Raw genomic sequence first — 19,410 nt, forward strand, 5'->3', positions numbered from 1 at the left:
TACAAGCTGGACTGTCCCAAAGTGCCCGTGAGGACCCGCTAGAAGGCAAATAATACAGGTAGCTAGTGAATACCATCTTAGAGACACAGCTAGAAGGCTGGGGGGGTGGGAGCAGACCTAGAACTGATTTTAATTTCTGTTAATTTCTTTTCAAAACAGGATAATTAGAACTGCACGTGATATTCATGGTGCAAGCACACCATGGGTTTGTTCGGTTTCGATTCCTTTGCTGACACTCTTTTTCTCCCTTTTTAACTGCTCCTAAGTTTCATGGTGTTATTTTCAGATAACCATCAATAGCAATCCCAGGTCCCTTTTGGAGTAGTGAAATTTGATGCTATCTCTGTATATTAGGATTTCTTTCCTCAAACTTAAGAAATACACATTATTTTGTATCACCAACACCAGATTCCATTTATCATCTTATCATCCTTTTGCAGCTTTCATTTTAGCTACCCTGAAACACCTGGAGACATAATTTGCAGACAATGCCACCTGCATATCCATCTTCTTGTCTGAACCATTCCAGGCCGTCTCTGTTAAAATAGTAAAATCCCACTGAGAACTCCAGTAGAATCACACCAACAATGCTACTATCTATTCCTAATCTCCATTTACCCTTTAAATACATACTGGCATGTGAAACCTGCTCTCTTACCACATCACAGCTTCATCTCCGTATAGCCTTTGATGAGAAAACTTGTCAAAAGCTTTCTGAAAATCCGTTCTATCCCTAGATCATTGATACACACTCAGTGACCCCCCAGCCAGCACCAAAACATTTGAGAGTCACACTACGCAACATGGTATTACACTTCTCAGTATCTTTTTAGCCTGTTTGCTCTTCTGAGTTTCCTCCTAACCTAAACCTAATTTTTATGTCCTCTCTTTAAAGGCTGTAGCAGATTGCTTTACACCCACAAACATGTTGAATTTGAGTTTGTTACGGAGACAGTTATAAAGCAAGAAATAAGAGTTACACATCAAACCAGATTTAGTTCACTGCTCAGGATTACATCAAGAGCTGTTACTCCACTTGTAGGTTCATCAGATTAGGCTCCAGAAATATTTCTGGAGCCTAACAATGTAAACACAATGTGGTAATAAATTACATCATTACTAAAATTATAATGATTATTATATTCTGCATTAGCTAACAATATGAAGTATATATGTATAATTACTAATGATCATATATAATACATCAAATGTTATGTAATAATCATTTAAAGTGAAACCACTGATATTAAGACTACTTACTAAGATGCACATAAATTGCAAACTGTATCAGGAATATTTCAAATAGCTGAACCTCACTACTAGGAACATTGAAGGAAATTATGTGTAAACCCCCTCCACCAAATCACAAAAGAACTGATATAATGTATTTATGAGAATCAAAAAGCATACATCTTGGCTAAACAAGGGGACCACAGATGTCTAAATTGCTTTGGAAGCTGACAAGATACCAAGAAGGAAAAGAAATAGTTCAGATGGTTATAAACAACAAGCAAGTGCTTTAACTCAAGAAAAGGAGGAGCACTCCGAGTGTACCAAAAGAACTCCCATTACGGTGCCGAAGGGCTATATTCAGTACGAAACCTTAGTATCAGCATTCATTGGTGGAATCATAAAATACTTCAAATAGAGCATGCATTATTTTATTCATAAATTATCATGCTGACGGTTTAACAGTCTTGTCTACATCACCTAAAAAAACAATACTACCGCTGACAATCAAGAATTTCTGACTCTCAATTCATATCATGACTTCAGGACTGTAGTTTTTCTTGGGGCAAGAAGTAGGTTGGAAGGTGAAGCAGGTATAAAAGCTAACTGAAAAGAAACGAGGATCTTATCTACTTCTGGTTTTGCAAGCCCAACATGAGCCCCCTTTCAATAACATTTCATTTCATGAAGAGTGTGGGCCATTTTCAAGTGCTCCCAGTCAGGCACATACACGCTTACTCTCCATAATCACCAGTCACCTTTTTCCACATTTATCCTGAGAGATACTCTTATGGCTAGTCTGGGGACACTTCACAGTAATTTAATCAAAAGGGAAATTGCTCATATGCCAGTCTAATACTTAATTACTTCCTTTCAAAACAGTTACAAGTAATTCGCTCTCATCTGTCGGAATGTTTTAGAAAAAGATGCCTATTAAAACTAAAGAGCTTGGACAGCTTTTCACCCACTCCGTCCCTGGAAAGACTTACCTCCAGTTATGCCGCCTCCAAGGGAAGCATCACACAGGTCACTTCTAGAAGTTCTGCTTCAAAGAGAGAATCCCTGAAGTGAACCATTGGCAAATTAGCAAAACAGCATTTGCCAGGTCTGCAGCACTGCTTGCAGAAGAACTGCTTACAGTGATACGGACTCAAAAATAGAGGGTACTGGCAACATGGAGGGAAATTACATATGAGAAAGTCTATACAGAAACCTAGTGTAGGGTGTATCCACAGGAGACAGGGCAAGCAAATACCATGAAGACGATCCCAGGCAGTGGCATTATGCCAGTTCTTTCAGTTGCAGATTTACTCCAGCACATCTGCCCTCTCGCAGCGAAAGCCTATCGCTCGTCCGTCTCTCTTCCCGAGTTCACATTCACTCCAGTAACCCTGCTGTCCAAGTCTTTCAGGTTTTGTCAGTAATACTGGACAAATACAGGACCTACTCTGCATCCCTGTTCCTCCAGAAGTCACACTCCTTCCCTCTGTTTTCAATGAGTGGACATACATGTCCAAACAACCTGTGAGTTTTTTGAAGACTGTTTTACAACCAGTCCTTGTAAAGAACCTAGCTCAGGAGACACGCTCCCCAGAGACAGCCTCAGGAAGGAAATTCAAAGCCTGATTGATAACCCCTGCAACACCATTTAGAGAAATCTATTCCTTTGCGCTGACTACAGAGGCCTCTAAGGACATTCAGCATCATCTCAACTAGACATGTAAATATTTCATGGTGCCCAACATGTAAAAAGGACTGCAAGCAATAGCAACAGAATTAAAAGCATGTTATACAACACAAGCAAAAAAACTGACAGTGAACTTACTCGGAAAACCTTTTCCACCCTTGCGATACCCTTCCCGAAGATGGTTCCAAGTTGGTCTCCAATCCCAGCCAGCAAGAAGCCAAACAGTGGAATCCCAAAAATGGCATACAAGATGCAGAAAACCTTGCCTCCAACAGTGCTTGGGGCAATGTTCCCGTACCCTGAGGAGAAAAACCATTGTCAGGCTCTCAGAACTTACACATGGCTTTTCAGGAAAACTAATGGGTTTAGAAAAACTACTGTTCCTGCCACATGCAATTCCTGTTCACAGGCTTTCCATGGCACAACGTCATTTCCCACATAAACTATCCCCTGTGATTCAGTTCTTCTTGTACCCTCCATTACCCACAGTTTCTATAGATTCAGGTCCTGTCTAAAGTTGCTTGGTTAATTAATTTAGCTTGACTTACAAAGGCACAAGAACCCCTCTTTGCCAGCCTAGCGCCTGCATGCTGCTGCTCCTCTTGGGCCGTGCCAATGACCTCTTGATGGGATTCACCTGACCAGGCTCGTTTGCAGTGGTAAGCTCAGAATTTCCTCACCCCCTCATCACACTGACTCATTACACTGCAGCCTCCAAACCGTACCCACACCACGCAATTCCGCTCCTGAACTCTTTATTTAGTTTCCCTTTCAGGCTGGCAATAAAAAGCCTAACATTTGTCTTCTGTGAGGTTTATAAATAGCTTTTATCAGGGAAGTTTTTTAAGCCTTCCCTCTGAAGATCCTACTCCATTTATATTTACAAATCTTTATTGATGCTGTAATAAAGCTGCATGCATGCCTGCCTGTCATCCTCTGCTAAGGTAACCTGGGGCTGTTGAAAAGATGACAGATCCTGATCAAGACATAATTATCCAGCTGCATATCCTGAGCAAAAACTCTCATGGCCCAAGCACATTTGGGTTTGATTCCCAGCCTTGTGACTCCAGGTAAAATACTGGAAACATCTGATACTGGGAGAAAGACAGCTCTCCACCTGTCCTATGCAGTAAAGTACATGTAGTCACCACAGTTTGTTCAGGCACTTTCCTTCCCTCCACCACCCGTGTGAGTTTAACCTTAGGAATGTACATAGAGCATTCTGACCCCAGTAGCCACGGTATTTCTGTTAAAATGTTAATGTTAAAGAGAAATAATAGCAATTGTGGCAGTCATATTTGCACCCTTTTCTTTAGGATCAGGTACCTTTATTGAAATGTTATAGACATTTGTATTCTGGCTATACATAATTGTTTGAATATTAAAAATGACCACACAATCACAAGTCACTGACGAAATAAAGTGGAAACGCAGATCATCCAGAGGGATGGAGATCTAAGAGAGTGTCTGCTTCACCTACAGCAATTCCTCCTGGTCCTTGGGAATTAAGGCTGGGCTCCCAGGTCCTGATCCTGTTAGGTATGTGACACTGGCACTGGATATACCTCCTGCCATGGGATGGTGAAAGGACTAGGCTGACACACAGTGCTGCCTCCCCCACAACCCACAGTCCTTTCCATGGCCGCATCCATCATCCCAGAGCTCTCCAAGAAAATCCAGGCTCCACAGGACTGCGGACTGAGGTTGACCAGGTAGCCTGCTGAGTGTCTGCCTAAGAGGAGCCCTAACAGGGCTCTGGTGGATAAAATAAAATCATTTTCATGCCCAGACAAAATACGTAGACTTTACGCAGCCTATAAAAATCTCACTCATGGAGAATTTAAAGCAAATATGGGCAAAAATCCAAGCTCTTTTCAAAAAGTTATTTAAATAGCAGATGTCAATGAATATGCCTACATAAACCATGCCTACATAGTGGCATTTATTTTAATGAGTAGTTTAAAAGCTTGTCACTTGGGCCTATTGAGTAAACAAATATTAAGGGAGGGTTTTTCTTACATTTGATTCAGAAATGTTTTCTTTCTCGCCACCCACTGGTTTTATGCTACCGTTAAAAATACGTGGTAATGTAGCTTAGTACGTAGGGGAGCACAGGGAGGAGCATGCCCTATGCAACTGCTTTTTCACCCTCACCAGCAACAAAGAGGCACAGCCAAAGGCACAGCCTCTGCTCTTCGAGATGATCGCCACAGCAAGTCTTGTAACTGCCACAGGCTTTGTGGTGTGGTGTTACCTGCACCTAGAACTTGCAGAATTCAGTCAGATCCTCACACTTTAAGGAAGGTTATGTGACTGTCAGACTATTTGTCTATACAGCCACCAGTGTGTGCATCACAGCTGTGATACGGAGAAGCACTTCATCCAATATTTAAAGCAGAAGAATACTTAAAGGCAACACAAATAAAAAGCAATGCTTCCCCAGTGATTTCCAAATAATCAGAGCTCTTGACCTCTAACCATGACAGCATTGAAATCAAGCTTAAAATCACAAAATCACTGTATGATTATCAGCAGATAAACTTTATCATCAATACTGTGAGTTTCTAATTTTCTTTCCTTCAGACCACCTTCTGAAATCCCAGCTGCCTGGACAGTCTTCAAGAGAGGAACTGGCTCACAGAGGAGGAGAGGATAAAAACCTTAGCATATCTGAGGCCAGCATTCACAGATTGAGAGACTAAGCATATTAGACACAGTGTATAGGGGGGACAGATGATAAGGGCCTGAATAATGAACTTACTAAAATTATTGGTTCAAAAAAAGTAAATGGAGCAGTTCAGTATACCCTTCATCTAATGCAGAGAAATGTGTCAATATTTCAAGGCCAGAAATTCCAGAATGAAAAAAAAAAAAAAAAAAAAGAATTTTTTTACACAATGTACAATTCATGGAATTCTTTCCAATTATTAGTATGAAGGTGAGGAAGGATTTTAAACAGGATGTGATACTTACATAAATACATTTCCAGCTATACAGAGTAGGGTATGAGAAGAATTGCTTCTATCAAAATTCAGAGCATAAGCCAAAATTAATTGATATACTTAGGAAGAAGGTTACCCTTACGGCTAAATACATCTGTAATATTAAAATCCAAATTCCCAACAACCATAGGATAGTTATTTCATTGGGTACTGGCTTTCAATCTTTTTCATGAAAACTAAGGCCACCTGCAACTACATCCAGAACAGGGTTAGAAAGCCTTAGCTACATCAGCGCTACCTGTTTTCACTTCAGCTTTGCTATTCTACCCTAAATGTGTAAACAGCTCCTGATATTTACGCAGAGGCGCAATGCCCTTGCCACATACCACCAGCACGCCTTCCAAGAACTGAGAGCAATACAGTTCAGCCACCTGATTTCTTTGTGATCTGCCTTCCTCAAATGTATTTCATGAGCCAGGTCTCAGTGTGACTATGCATTTTGAAAGATAAACAATAAACATACCTATAGTTGTGATGACTGTTCCAGCAAAGAAAAAGGCACTTCCAAGGTCCCAGTGACTGCTGTTGTTAGAGGAATTTCCTATGGGACTGACTCCTGCATTATCAGCATCAATAGCATGCTGCAAAGAAAGAGGCAACAGATCAGCCTTATGCATGCCTTACCATATCCTATGCAAGTCGGTATAGGCTCCAAGGGGAAATTTCTAGGACCGTGGGAACAGCTGAGATTTAAACTTATTAATACCTGCTCAAAGTATGGTAGCGTCCTCTGCACACAAAAGCTGAACATACGACGGACCTGAATAGTTGTTAAGGTGGAAGAAAGGTACAAGGTGTAGGCAAATGACAAAAGATACAAAGCAACTGAGTAGAGGAGCAACACCACAAAGAGATCCATAAATATCGTCCTTGTAGCAATAACCGCCACAGGAAAACATTCCCCCGTGGGAACAGCTGATGTTAGAAGCAGCAAGAAGAGTGGTAAATACAAATCCTGTTTGTGAAGTCAACTGGAGCTAGTCAGCCAAGGATTTTAGTTCCTAGACAATTAATAATTGATTGTTATTTATATTTTATGCTAACTAAAGAAAAAATAGGAGATATATAGATATATATATATATCCCATTTGAAATGAACAAATAGGATAGCTATGGGAACATCATGGAAGGAACAATTTTGTGATCGGCTAGGACTTCCAGTTGCCACACTGGATGTGATCAGCATGTCCACAAATAAAGCTCCACAAACAAAGTACAGAGACTCCCAGCTAGTGCTTGAATGACCTAAGCACAGAGCAGAAGCTGGGTAGCTATGCTGCTTCCTGGTCACTGTCCTACATCCCACACAGCACCACATCAAGCCAGGCAGGCACACCAGCCTGCTGAGCATTTGCTTTGGGATTTCTAGAAATGCACCATATTGTGTCGTGGCGACATACACATTTGGCTTTCATTGCAGCTTCACAGTCCAAAGGAAGATAGAGCTAAATACAGCAACCCCCAAAGTACAGGAATAAATCTCTCACCGGCATCTGGCACATTCAGCCCAATTGCTCTAAGTTCACTTTTGAGATGCCCTTTGGTACATATTCTCTAGGTGCTTGTAGATCATATCATGCAATCCATTGCCTCTCAGAGAGAAATGCAGACCTCGCTCAGCAACAGCAGCTAAACCGACTGCCTTTCAAAGCAAACTGGTCCTTCCCGAATGTTCCCAGCTGTGACTCAGTTCCATAAAATCAGTGCAAAGGAACCAAGCTTCTCTCTCTCTGCCTCTTACCATTTCCAGCTCTTTGCCTTTCTCCCTGCCGTGGTGCCGGCAACCCAGAACCACACAGCCACTCGCTCGCTTCTCCTTGCCCCGAGGGATGGGGAGGAGAATCGGAAAGGAATGCAAAACTTGAGGGTTGAGATAAGAACTATTTAATAGGTAAAGCAAAAGCTACACATTCAAGCAACGCAAAGCAAGGAATTTATTCACTATGGTCCATGGCAGGAGGTGCTCAGCCACCCCCAGCACAGCAGGGCTCCAGCACATATAACAGTTACTCGGGAAGACAAACGCCACAATGCCAAATGTCCCCCCCTTCCTTCTTCTTCCCCCAGTTTCTATACCAACCATGACATCCCATGGTATGGAATACCCCTTTGGCCCGTTCAGGTCACCTGTCCTGGCCGTGTCCCCTCACAGTGTCCCATGCCCCCCCAGCCCTCTGGCTGGCAGGGCCCAAGGAACCGAAAAGTCTTTAATTAGTATAAACATCACCCAGCAGCAACCGAAACCAGGAGTGTGCTGTCAGCACTGTTCTCACAGCAAACCCAAACCACAGCACCGCACCGGCTACTAAGGAAATTAACTCTTACCTCAGCCAACACTGGGACCTTCTGTCCTGTTCCAGCCTCACTCCATGTTGCTGTCATCATGCTACTGCCAGACCTTCCCCTTCTCTCTCACGCTGCTCCTCCCCCTCAACATTGCCACCAGCCGTTAGCCTGGGCTATCCCAGTGAACTGGTTCCTGGGCTCAAGAGGGGAGGCAGAGGCTGCCTCACGCACCCTCTCTTAGACTTTGTTCAACACAGGATTCCCAACTATCAGTGCAAGTTTGACTTTGCTTATTCCATTTCTTTAACCACTTCTCTTTTCCCTCTGACTTATGATCTATGAATTTTCACTGTAATTTTTTTATTTCACCTTTTCTACGCAGTCCATGTGCAAGCCAGTTAACTGTTCCATTTTACTGTTGCCCCATCTCATCTGTTCACATCTATGATTTCTCTCTTCATCTCTATAACCTCTTATCCTCTTGTGCTTTTAGCACCAACTTTTAAATGCATCCATTTAACACCTCTTCTATCCCTAGCTTTCATGATACACTTTTTTCCTTATTCACCTCTTCTCTGTGATGGCTCATTTATCACAATTTTTTCTTTTCTTCCCTTTCCATTTTGCACTTCTCCTACTCATTTTTTTGCCTGTATTTTCAAGGGACTTCATCATTACAAACGTTCTTCTACCACATTTTTTCCCTTGAGTTCATTTCAGCTAATCTGCTCCCCGGTTTTTAGTTACTCATCGCATTGCCCCAGAAAAAGGGAAAAGCTGGGCAAGAACAGAGGCCAGGTATACCTGCGATCAGGACGAGACAGCCGTTGTTAACAGTAGACAGCCGTTGTTAACAGTAGAACTGCCACGTGTCAAGCTAAGCTGGCTGCGAAATGAGAGCCTGAGCAAGCTCCAGGCTGGCGCAGTTGCACTCCACGTGGGCAGACAGCCAGGGTTCCTCAGCCCCTCTCCGTACCTCAAGGAACGGGGATATAGAGAAAGGAAGTGTTTAGGACCAAACGATTTGAAAGGGCTTCTGCACCAGTTGCTGGCACATTGCAGGTGGTGTGAAAGCAGAGACCCTTGGTTTGTTTACCCAGAAGAGCATAAATCAGCATAACAGACAGGTCGTCTGTTTAAATAGGCCATGACACACGGTCAGCTACCCCGCATGCTACTTCTGCCAAGGAATGCTGTTTGCCTTCCCCCTGAGTGTGTGAATGTCAGCGAGCTAATTACAACACTTTAATCACATTTGAGCTTACACAGTTTAGCAAGCCTGTTAGGGCCAAGCACTAACCCCTGAAGTGAAGGAGCATCCCGTTGCCTTAGGTAGCTTTGAGCTTCTCGGGCTCCACTCTCATCCAGAACATATTCATTTTTAAATTAAAGCTTGACTGACATCATTCATTTATAAATACCCAGCTATCCCAGTGCCATCTCTTAATACACAGTATTTTGCATACAGCAGTGCAGGACAGACAGGGAGCAGCAAGCGAACGGCCCTGCAGTCAGCAGCACTCAAACGTGCAATTGCAGGCCACGCGATAAGTAAAGGGTGCCTTACTACCACCGCCACAATCCACCTACATGGAAGCATCCTGCAAGATGGAGACTGACACAAAACTCAAACAAAGACACTATCACTGGCAAGACTCTCCCAGCTCACATAGACCATGACATCTTAGACATGAGTTTCCCAACCTGTGGAACTCCAGGTAGACCTAAAGAGCTGCATCCTCATGTTATCTTGGAGTAGGGAAAGAACCAATTTCCAGAGTGCTAACTGCTCTGTTGGCAAACCTTCCACATTTAAGATGTTTTAAACTAGTAGTTTCAGGTATTTTTATAGCTGAAGTATCATCAAAAGTAACAAGACACCAAAGTACCCAGGACCATTTCACACTTACTTGATTCCTCATCCCTTCTTCCTTCTCAAGAGGAGTTACACGCACAGTGCACAACATTTTTCCAATATTTTAAATGAATTTTAAGAGCGTTCTTCTTTAATGACTAGTAATTAATCTATGGTAATTTATCTTTTGAAATGCCACCCGTTCAGGGAAGGCAGTAACCTGGAATACCTCAAAGGGCTGAAATTGTCCTAAAGCCATCAGGCCGGTGGGGTGTAAGCAGTCCTCACCGTGCCCGGGTACTCACACATCTCATCCTCCTCGGCGAGTGAGTGAGTATATGGCAGCCATCACTAATGTGTTAGGAACCTTGATCTTTAATTAAGACAATTATATCAAGAAAAAGTCTAGAGTTATGCCCGCAGGCAATGAGATAGTGGGGACTTAGTGCAGCCAGCGAGGTGACAGGAACCAAACACACTATTTCTGGTGCCTTTGCGAAGAAAGGCTTTAATCTGGTTCACTTGTTCATGTTTCTTTAATTTTTCCAGTGACATCCTAACCATGAAAAAGACAAATCTTTTCCAAGGATAAGCATAATACCCTTCTTGAATGCTGAGCTACTCAAAGGATGTACTCTATGTGTAACCAAGGATAGGAATTTGATAAGAAAAGAAAATTCTTGTCATCTTTTTTCTAGTTCCATTAATTCCTTTCCACAGATCATGCTAATCCAATAATGATTATCTCCCTCTACAACTCTTTTCCAAGCAGATTTCTATCAAGCATACAAAAAGTTGTTTCAATAGCCTTTCATGCTCTGATGTTTCTCTATTAGAATTATGAGGATGCTTCTAATTAGCAGGCAGCTTTTAAAGGACTAATTCCTTAATAACTTTTCTCTATACTGCCTACCTCCCTACTTATTCTCACCACCCTTCATACAGTGATTAAGGCATCCTCATTATAAATTCCCTTTTACTCACTTTTCCACAACAGCATTTTTGAAGGATCAGAGCCAGCAATTTTTGTTCAGATATAATGAAAAGTAATAAGCTTTGAAAGCCCATCCTTTAAATATGTCTGCCTATCCTATAAAGGTCTTTAGGTGGCAATCAGCCAAACAGTGATCTGCCTGCACTCAGAGTGATTTGATTGCCATGCATGCACTGTGTCTGAGGGCAGACCTACAGCATCCAACAAGGGACATGCACAGAGATCTAAGTCCATACGGCTTAGCTCCCTGCAAACTTCTTAGCTAAGTTCTGGAAGCAACACAGCTACAGGACAGCTGCAGACTTCTGCAGCATCCTAGGCTCAGTCTGACTCTGATACAACTGGAGTATCTCTGAAGTTACAAAGTAGGGTGCCTGCACCAACTTTGGCAAGACCCAAGAGATCTGAATTCTTTATTCATCTCCTTTCAGGGAGAATAAAGCAACATAAGGAACAGGGGCAGAAGGGAAGTTGGGACAGATAGAAGACAGCCTCCAGAGGCACAGGAAGAAGGTTCAATAATCAGATATTTACCACCATTTTTCATCACAGTTCAAACAGCCTTCTCCTGTCTTCAGCAACAGGCACGTCTTCCCCATAGTTAACTCAAAATACTTTTTTTTTTTTCCTGCTCTGTCTAGAGCTTTCTCCTAGCGCATGAAAGCCATTCAAGTTCTCTTCATTTTACAATGAAACACCCTGAAAAGACAAGCTGGCTCATGACAGAACTGAACCTGTCAAGCAGCTGAAAACTGAAATATCTTTACAGGATGTTCCCCGAATGGTTTAACGCCAGCCGGCAACTGGGACCACATGGGCACTGCTCATTGCCCCTGCCCCCAGCGGTATGGGGAAAAGGTAAAACTCATGGGTTGAGATAACAACAATTAAATAATTGAAATACAATAAAACAATAATAATAATAATAGTAATAACAACACCACCAATAATTGAAAAGGAGAGAGAGGGAGAGAGGGGAATAAAACCCAAAAGGAAAAAAAAACAAGTGATGCTCAGTGCAGTTGCTCACCTGTCACTGACTTGATGCCCAGCCAGTCCCCCAGCAGTGATTGGCCACCCCCAGCCGGCCACCCCCAGTTTATATACTGGGTGTGACGTTCTGTGGTATGGAATGTCCCCCTGGCCAGTTGGGGTCAGCTGTGCTGGCCATTGCCCCCTCCTGGCTTCCTGTGCTCCTGCCCACTGGCAGACATGGGAAACTTGAAAAGTCCTGGATTTAGAGTGAGCACTACTTAGCAACAGCTAAATCATCAGTGTGCTATCAACATTATTCTCACATTAAATCCAAAACACAGCACTGCACCAGCTACTAGGAAGAAAATTAATTCTGTCCCAGCCCAAACCAGGACATCCCTTTCTTGCTTTACCTTCAGGGCAGAAGTGGTTCAGCACACTAATCAAAAGTGCCTATCCAAAATATGAACTCTTACTAACATAATTAGCCAGCAAAGCCTGACTAGCTTATTTCCAGCTCTGCTTCCTTTTCAGCTTACAGGCTAACTCTAATGAGTTGCTGTAGTCATTAGTGGACATGAATAATACGACTCTAGTTCCCAGGTGGATGATTTTTATTTTTTACCATCATCAGTCATGTTCCTAAATTAAACCCTGAAGGAAAAGGAAGAAGAAAGCAGCCCACCAATAACCTAAGTAACTTTTTACAGTAGCAAGCCACTCTATCTTTGCATCATCATGCAGGGCTCACTACAAAATTTTTTACTCATACACAGTGCACAGGCTACATAAGATATGAACACCCCTATCAGGTCCATAGGAATTGCTTTGCCAAAACACATTGATGGTCTTCCTGCCTGCCTCTCCTAATGACAGACGACATCTGGTCTTTCTGAGTGGCATAACCTCCCCATTATACACTCTAAGTGTGCATTATTACAAAGGCAAGATGACTTCTTTTTGACCCCAGCTACTAATAAGCTTATGCTATGACACAAAAGAACAAAGAAAATTTTTTTGGAATATGCTGGCATGTGTGTCCACCAACGTTATTTTTCTTTTCAATTATATGTCCAGTCACTTGAGTCCTGCTGCCTTCTGCTATTTGTTCAAATGGGTACAAATACAGTTAAATGTACTTGAAGCACCTGAAGTTTCATTGTCTTTTGGCATATTCTAGATTTCACTTCCCTCTAACTGAAAAATCAAAAGCGTCAAGACAGAGCACACGATTTTGTCATTTTCTTACTCTGGTATTCACTCATGTGCCAAATTGTAGATCATATAAGGCACTAACGAACTTGCTTGGCTGCAACAAATGTCTTCAGAAATAGAAATGGGCTTTAAAAATGTACAGTTAAGAACTTCTCCTTCAGGTGACTTTGGACAATATAGACTGCACTGTGAAATACTTGCTATTGTTAAGAAAAAGTTATCTGTCATTGTGTTAGTATTACACAGACCTGAACCAAAACCCAAGAGACAAATACAAATTTTAAATACGTTGAATCTTCCTAGGGATTTGCACTTTCATCACTGTATTACTTCTGTAGTCTCTGAATGACCTTCACAGTCTGGACTCAGCAATTCACATTTTTGCTGCCAGTGCTAACATTTGCAATGGGTTATCAGAGATCAAGTTGGAAAGGATGTCTCATCCACACCAGATTTTAACAGCTTCTTCATACAGTGCCATACATCTTCCTTATAGTTTGTCCAAAGGCAAATTGTTTGAAAGATTCAAATTTAGGCAAAGGGATAATTTTTTTTCTATTATTAGCCTTGCGAAGACCATTTCCTCTTCTCCTTAAAAGATTGTTCCAGAGCCACTCCCCAGTAAAAGGATACAAGCTAGTTCTACAGTCTTTCTTTTGTATTTTTAACCTGTTCTCCAAAGCACAGAGATGGATCAACACAGTCCTTCTGGAGAGTATGATCTGTGTTCATCTAAAGGCTTTCAGGTGGGCAAAAGGCATCAATGAGAACCAGCTCCCTCAGCAGCAGCCAGTGCTGACTGCGCCCAGCGCAGCAGCCAGGACCCACGGAGGCTGCCACATCTGTCTGAAACCATAGCTGCAAAGGCAGATGCAGCATTTGGTGCAATGCAGAAATGCATCTCGCCAGCCAGGGAGATGTCACTTTTGCGATCATCGACATGAAGGCATGAAAGCACAGCATTAACCCCCTGACATTATCTTCAAGCAGCGGCTCACTGTTCTGCTGTGCAAGCTGGTTACAATCAGTTTTCTCTTACCAGCACACCCGACTGCATCCCTGGAGCCAGCCTCACCCCTAGCCATAGAGAAGAATCCAAAGGAACTTGTAATTTATTGACAAATCTGCTTCAATATTTCACATCAGTTGGCCTTAAGACATTCACATGCTAAGCTGCTAAACCCACTTAATTTACCTTGGCAAAATGATTTCCAGTTACCCAGTGTAATGCCTGAGGACATACTGAAATCTCCCGAGAGGATAAGATCTGTTCAGAATATCTGCCTTCTAATGACAGAGTGTGCCTGGGTTTTATGTTAGTGTCACCGCTTTTGAGGTGAAAGAAGGAAAAATACCATGTGAAGTAAAGAATTAGAACTGGTACATAGGTGAGGCTAGAGAATAAGGGCTATGCAGAAATCTGTAGCAGTCAGTATGCAGGAGGCTGCCACCCTGAAGAGATGCTTTGCTTGTTGCACTTATTAAGCTTTCTGCTAGAAAAGAACGCGTTTTGCATATCTTTTAATACTGGCATTCCCGTGAAGGGAATACAGACTTCTTGCTTTTAGTATTTTTTTTTAAATCCTTTAATCAGCCAGCACACATTATACCTAAGGAGCTGAGAGAAACACGGAGCTCTACAACACTGCCACCAGAAACACACCTGAACCAAAACCCTGGAGCAGAACGTCCCCTGTCAACCAGGCACGTTCACCTGCCCTTTGCAGCCAGCTGAAGAACATGGTCCAAGCCAGCCCTGATCCAAAAGCTGTATCTGAAGCTGTTAGTTAACATGAAGCTGTTAGTTAAAAGTTAAAGCTAGCTGTTAAAAGTTAAACTTTGGAATATATTCCTTAGGTATCTCACATTTCTTACCCAATCTCTGCTGTCTCCAGGCTAACTGACAGGTTTCTCCATGAGATCCTAGAAGATATGCTACTGAAGTCTTGTAAGATCCGTAATACTGCCCTTGTTTCAAGTTTTATCCTGTGAAAGATAACTCTACCCTTGATAGGCCTTTCTTGCATGTTACTCCATTTTCCACTTATCCCTGTGTACTTGATATTTATTTCCTTCAAAGCTGATTCTAAAGCTTTGCATGCTAGAGCAGACAAAAAAAAAATCTGTTGTTCTTCAATGCCAATTATTTTCTATTTTAAACTTGTACTTCATCATCATTCATTTACCTAAAATTTGCAATAGTAAACCTGTAAATTAATATGCCAACAAGTTCAGAATTCTTGGCTAAGCATCTATTTCAGAATTGCCACCTATCATTTTCTGTTTGCTCTCCTGGTTGCTGTGTTTAATTTTGGAGGAAGAATTATGAATTTAATATCGTTTAAAAATTTACAGAGATGATGGACAAATGTCCCGCGAATGTGTCACCTCTCACAAAAATTTCTTCCAGATATGAAGTTCTGGTATTCTTTGGACACATTTTTTCCTTATTCTAGTGAATACATTTAACCTTTCTTTAGAACATTTTAGAGACATGGTTTCTCTTTCCTGGACTTTGAAATGGCTGGGAAATGCTGCCCACTGTGAGGGCTCTGGGAGGCAGTTTGTTCCCCACCGACCCAGCAGACCAACGAGCAGCCAAGCTGCCTAGCCCACATCCCAAGAAGCACTGTCTTCTCCACCGTGGCATACCTGAATCAGCGTCTCCAGCTCCAGCTGGGTGACACAAACGTGCTCCCGAAGAAAGTCAGCTTTCTCTAGCGCGATCGTGTTCTTCTGCCTGCTCTCGAAGGGCTGCTCCAGGGCGCGGAAGACGAGTCCTCCTGTCACCAGGTAAACTACCACCACGACGAAGATGGCCACCACTGTTTTCCACTTCATGACTGTCTGCAGGCCTTGAGAAGGGGCTTCCATGGTAGCAACAACAGTGGCTCGGGAGCAAACGGAGAGCCGTGGAGCTGGGTAATGCCCGTTAGTTTTGGGCTCGGGTTCACAGGCTGGCACTGGTGGGGGAACAGCCACTGAAACACAAGTAAAAAAAATCTTATTCAAAATCACATCCCTGAGGCCGTGACCTTGACCTTCCCATACAACTTTCCTAAGTACCATTTTCAAGACTCTCACATAAAACCATGTTATTCATAAGATGGGATTCTTCTCATCTGGAAGGCTCCATGTTGTGGTTTGTCCACCCAAACACAACCCACCTCAAGGGTTTGCTTCACCCATTCTCTCTAGAACTGGACAGGCCGGTTGCATACGGCAAAAATTTCAGAAGGATGCAGAAAACCATTTATCTAATAAGAACATGAAATTTTAGACTTGTTAGGATATCAGTTACACAAGGTGGTGTTTGGTGAGGGACCCTCACAGTGATTTATGTCCTTAAATCATAATACTAATAGTATTGCTAGTGCTGGGAAATTGATCAGTGATCACTGCCTGGCCTAGTATTGACAGAAACAGAAAACGCTTTGCAAAGCACAGTGCCGTTTGGCTTACCAGCATAACCAGGCCTGTATTATTTACAAGGATTCACAAAACCATCCCTTCTGAAAATGTTCTGAAAGCCCAAAAGCTTCCCAAATTTTAGCACAAATTGTTCCTCAGCCAAAGCATACTTAGATAACTGAGGTCAAAATCGCTCATGCACCAGGCACGACGATGGACACCCCAGCTCAAGACACCGATGCCATAATAACCTGCGTGGCCTCGGCAGCACATCACAGCTAACGAGCAATGACTTCCGGCCAAACTTATTAGCCCAACCACTGTGTCAAGCTACCAAGGCATCCAAAGCAAAGCTGGCTCGCCTCCAAGTCATTCAGGTGTCTTGACATCGTACTTCCTCACTCTCCATTGCCAGTGTTAGCAATGGCAGGGCGAGGCCAAGTTCCTTGGCATCCTCTGGTATAATGGTACCACATGCAGGCTTTAAAGATGCTGGATTCATTTTAAACCAAATCCCCGCTGTAATCTTAGCACAGTGCAGTTGTCACTGGCCTGTAATTTCTTTGAAACTGGATTAATTTATTTCATATCAGACCGAAATCAGATTACAGTTAAAATACAGTCACTTTAGTTGCATTCTCTGAACTTATTCCCAAAGTGTCTTCGCTGTTTTGCTCAGAAATTAAAGCAGAAGGATTTACATCTCATCAGAGTGGCACTATAAACTGATCCGATACAATTTGAACGTACAACACGATTACACCTTGAGTTTGAAGTGGGCTACAGCTCTTTCCCAATAGAAATCATTTTATGATACTGAATAATCAAATAACTCAGCTGTTTACTACAGTCACATTTTCCTAGAAGTGATGCATCTCTGAAGCATTGCATTGAGGACAGTTTCCAGCTGACTTGCTAACCAATAAACTAAGAAAGCTATAGTTGCTTTACACTGAGAGTTAATATTTCTTTTCATATGTGACAGATATTAAATAGATTAGAAAGGATCTAGGATCAGAAGAAAAGCCTCTGTGGTTGATCCCCTTTGTGTGTATCTCACTTTTGCAATACCCCGTGGCACAGCTGCTCAGTTTGACCACCAAAAGGTCGTTATGGTTTCTAACACTTACCAGCCAGGTGGGGCGACATCAAGCTTAATGGGATAATTTCTCTTACCTCCGCATATATTTCATGCAAGTTCTAAGAACTCAGAGTGACAATAAGGAGAAGAGTGACAGTGTTAGAAAGAAGTCACATTTTTTTGTAAAAAGAACAATAGTTTTGTTCTCTAAACCTTCTGAAAGGAAACAATTATTCTAATAGGCACAGTGAGCTTCAGCAGGAAATATCAGGAAAGCATTCAGAAGAAACATCACACAGGGAGGCTGTGTGAAGCAGTTAGAGCCACCCCTCCTCTATAGGCAAATATCTTAAATCTGAGTCACATCGTCTCCTTATGAACTAAAGAGATTTGAGTATTCCCAGAAGTGGCTCAGCTGATTTAAGTCAGTGTAACAGAACTTCCATGGATTCCATGGAATTCAATCAATTTATATTTGTTAAAGCCCATAACTACTGTGTACATTGTGAATCAACACCAAATCTGCAAGCCTGAGGGCTGGCTTTGCACTCTTGAGATTATTCAGCAAAACAGCCTGATGATGGGAGGCTCACATGGTAAGAAGAGCAGGATGCATGTGACACAAACGGCGTGCTGCAGTGATCTGAAAGTCTCTCAGTGGAGGGAGAAGCCTGACTTTGATACCCCACAAACGATAAGTCAAGAGGAAGGAAGTCAAGAGCTGGTAGAGTTAAAACAGCTTTTGTGAGTTTTCTGTTCCTCCCTGCTAGTATAAATGTTGTTTCTTATTCAAATCATATTTCTGGCAAAGTGTTAATGACAGCTTTACAGTAAAATCATGGCCCGTTTGACTCTGTCTTCAAAGGAAAATGTGTTGTACTGATTTAAAAACAAGATGGGAAGTTCAGGGTGGGGAACGTAAAATGTTCCTATAAATATTGTGCCACTTACACAGCTCAATGGATTACTGTGCTTGGCTTGCTTATCTCTAAAATAAAAGACAGCTCTTTTTCTAAGAACTGTGTTAAAGTCTTTCATTTTCTATTAGTGATAGCTGCCCTAAGTGTATGCAGAAATGTTGATCCAGTTTTACGTGGTATAAATTAATACAGAGGAAGAGCCTATTAAAGCAGCTAGCTGAGTGACTGATGTTAACAGACCACCTTCTCACCAGGCTGGCGCAGCAGGCACAGCTGCAGCCAGCCCCCTGGAGATGTTTCAGGGTAGACTTTAAGCAGCAGTTAGGTATTGGAAAACCAGTGCAGGTACTCTGCCTAGCAGCTATCTCACTCTTTACAACAAGAGCAGGGCTAGTGACTAAAATAATAAAACGATAAAATAATGCTCACTTTTCCAACATGAGTGTCCTACAAGAATCCATGTCTGTACAATTTTTGAGCAAACATATGAACATAAAAGCTATATAAACTTCCAGAAATTCAACAAGTAGTTTTACTAAAATCGAAGGATGGACCACAGTGGCAAATCAACAGTGTACAGAACTATACAAACACTTTAAGAAAATAAAGCACTACATAAATTTTGCATCTTCAGAGATAGTTTAGACTATTATTTAGGACCAATGTAGAGCAAAAGAGCAAAGGATATGTTTACAATAAATGCAGAACAATCCCTGCTTTATTCATAGTCCATGGTTTTTCAAAACAAGCTGCT

The 19,410-nt window shown here is 42.1% G+C and overlaps 1 protein-coding gene across 1 annotated transcript in view; it reads right to left on the reverse strand.

The window, feature by feature from the left end:
• Positions 1 to 19,410, reverse strand: part of KCNK10 (potassium two pore domain channel subfamily K member 10) — a 64,936-nt gene that overhangs the window by 23,461 nt on the left and 22,065 nt on the right. Inside the window, exons 2-4 of the mRNA XM_037395452.1 lie at positions 15,897 to 16,225; positions 6,383 to 6,500; positions 3,056 to 3,216 (exon numbers count right to left, since the gene is read on the reverse strand). Coding sequence (XP_037251349.1) covers positions 3,056 to 3,216; positions 6,383 to 6,500; positions 15,897 to 16,225 — 608 coding nt within the window. The remainder of the gene's footprint in view (positions 1 to 3,055; positions 3,217 to 6,382; positions 6,501 to 15,896; positions 16,226 to 19,410) is intronic.

Source organism: Falco rusticolus, chromosome 7 (genome assembly GCF_015220075.1).
Source record: "Falco rusticolus isolate bFalRus1 chromosome 7, bFalRus1.pri, whole genome shotgun sequence".
NCBI classification, from domain to species: domain Eukaryota; kingdom Metazoa; phylum Chordata; class Aves; order Falconiformes; family Falconidae; genus Falco; species Falco rusticolus.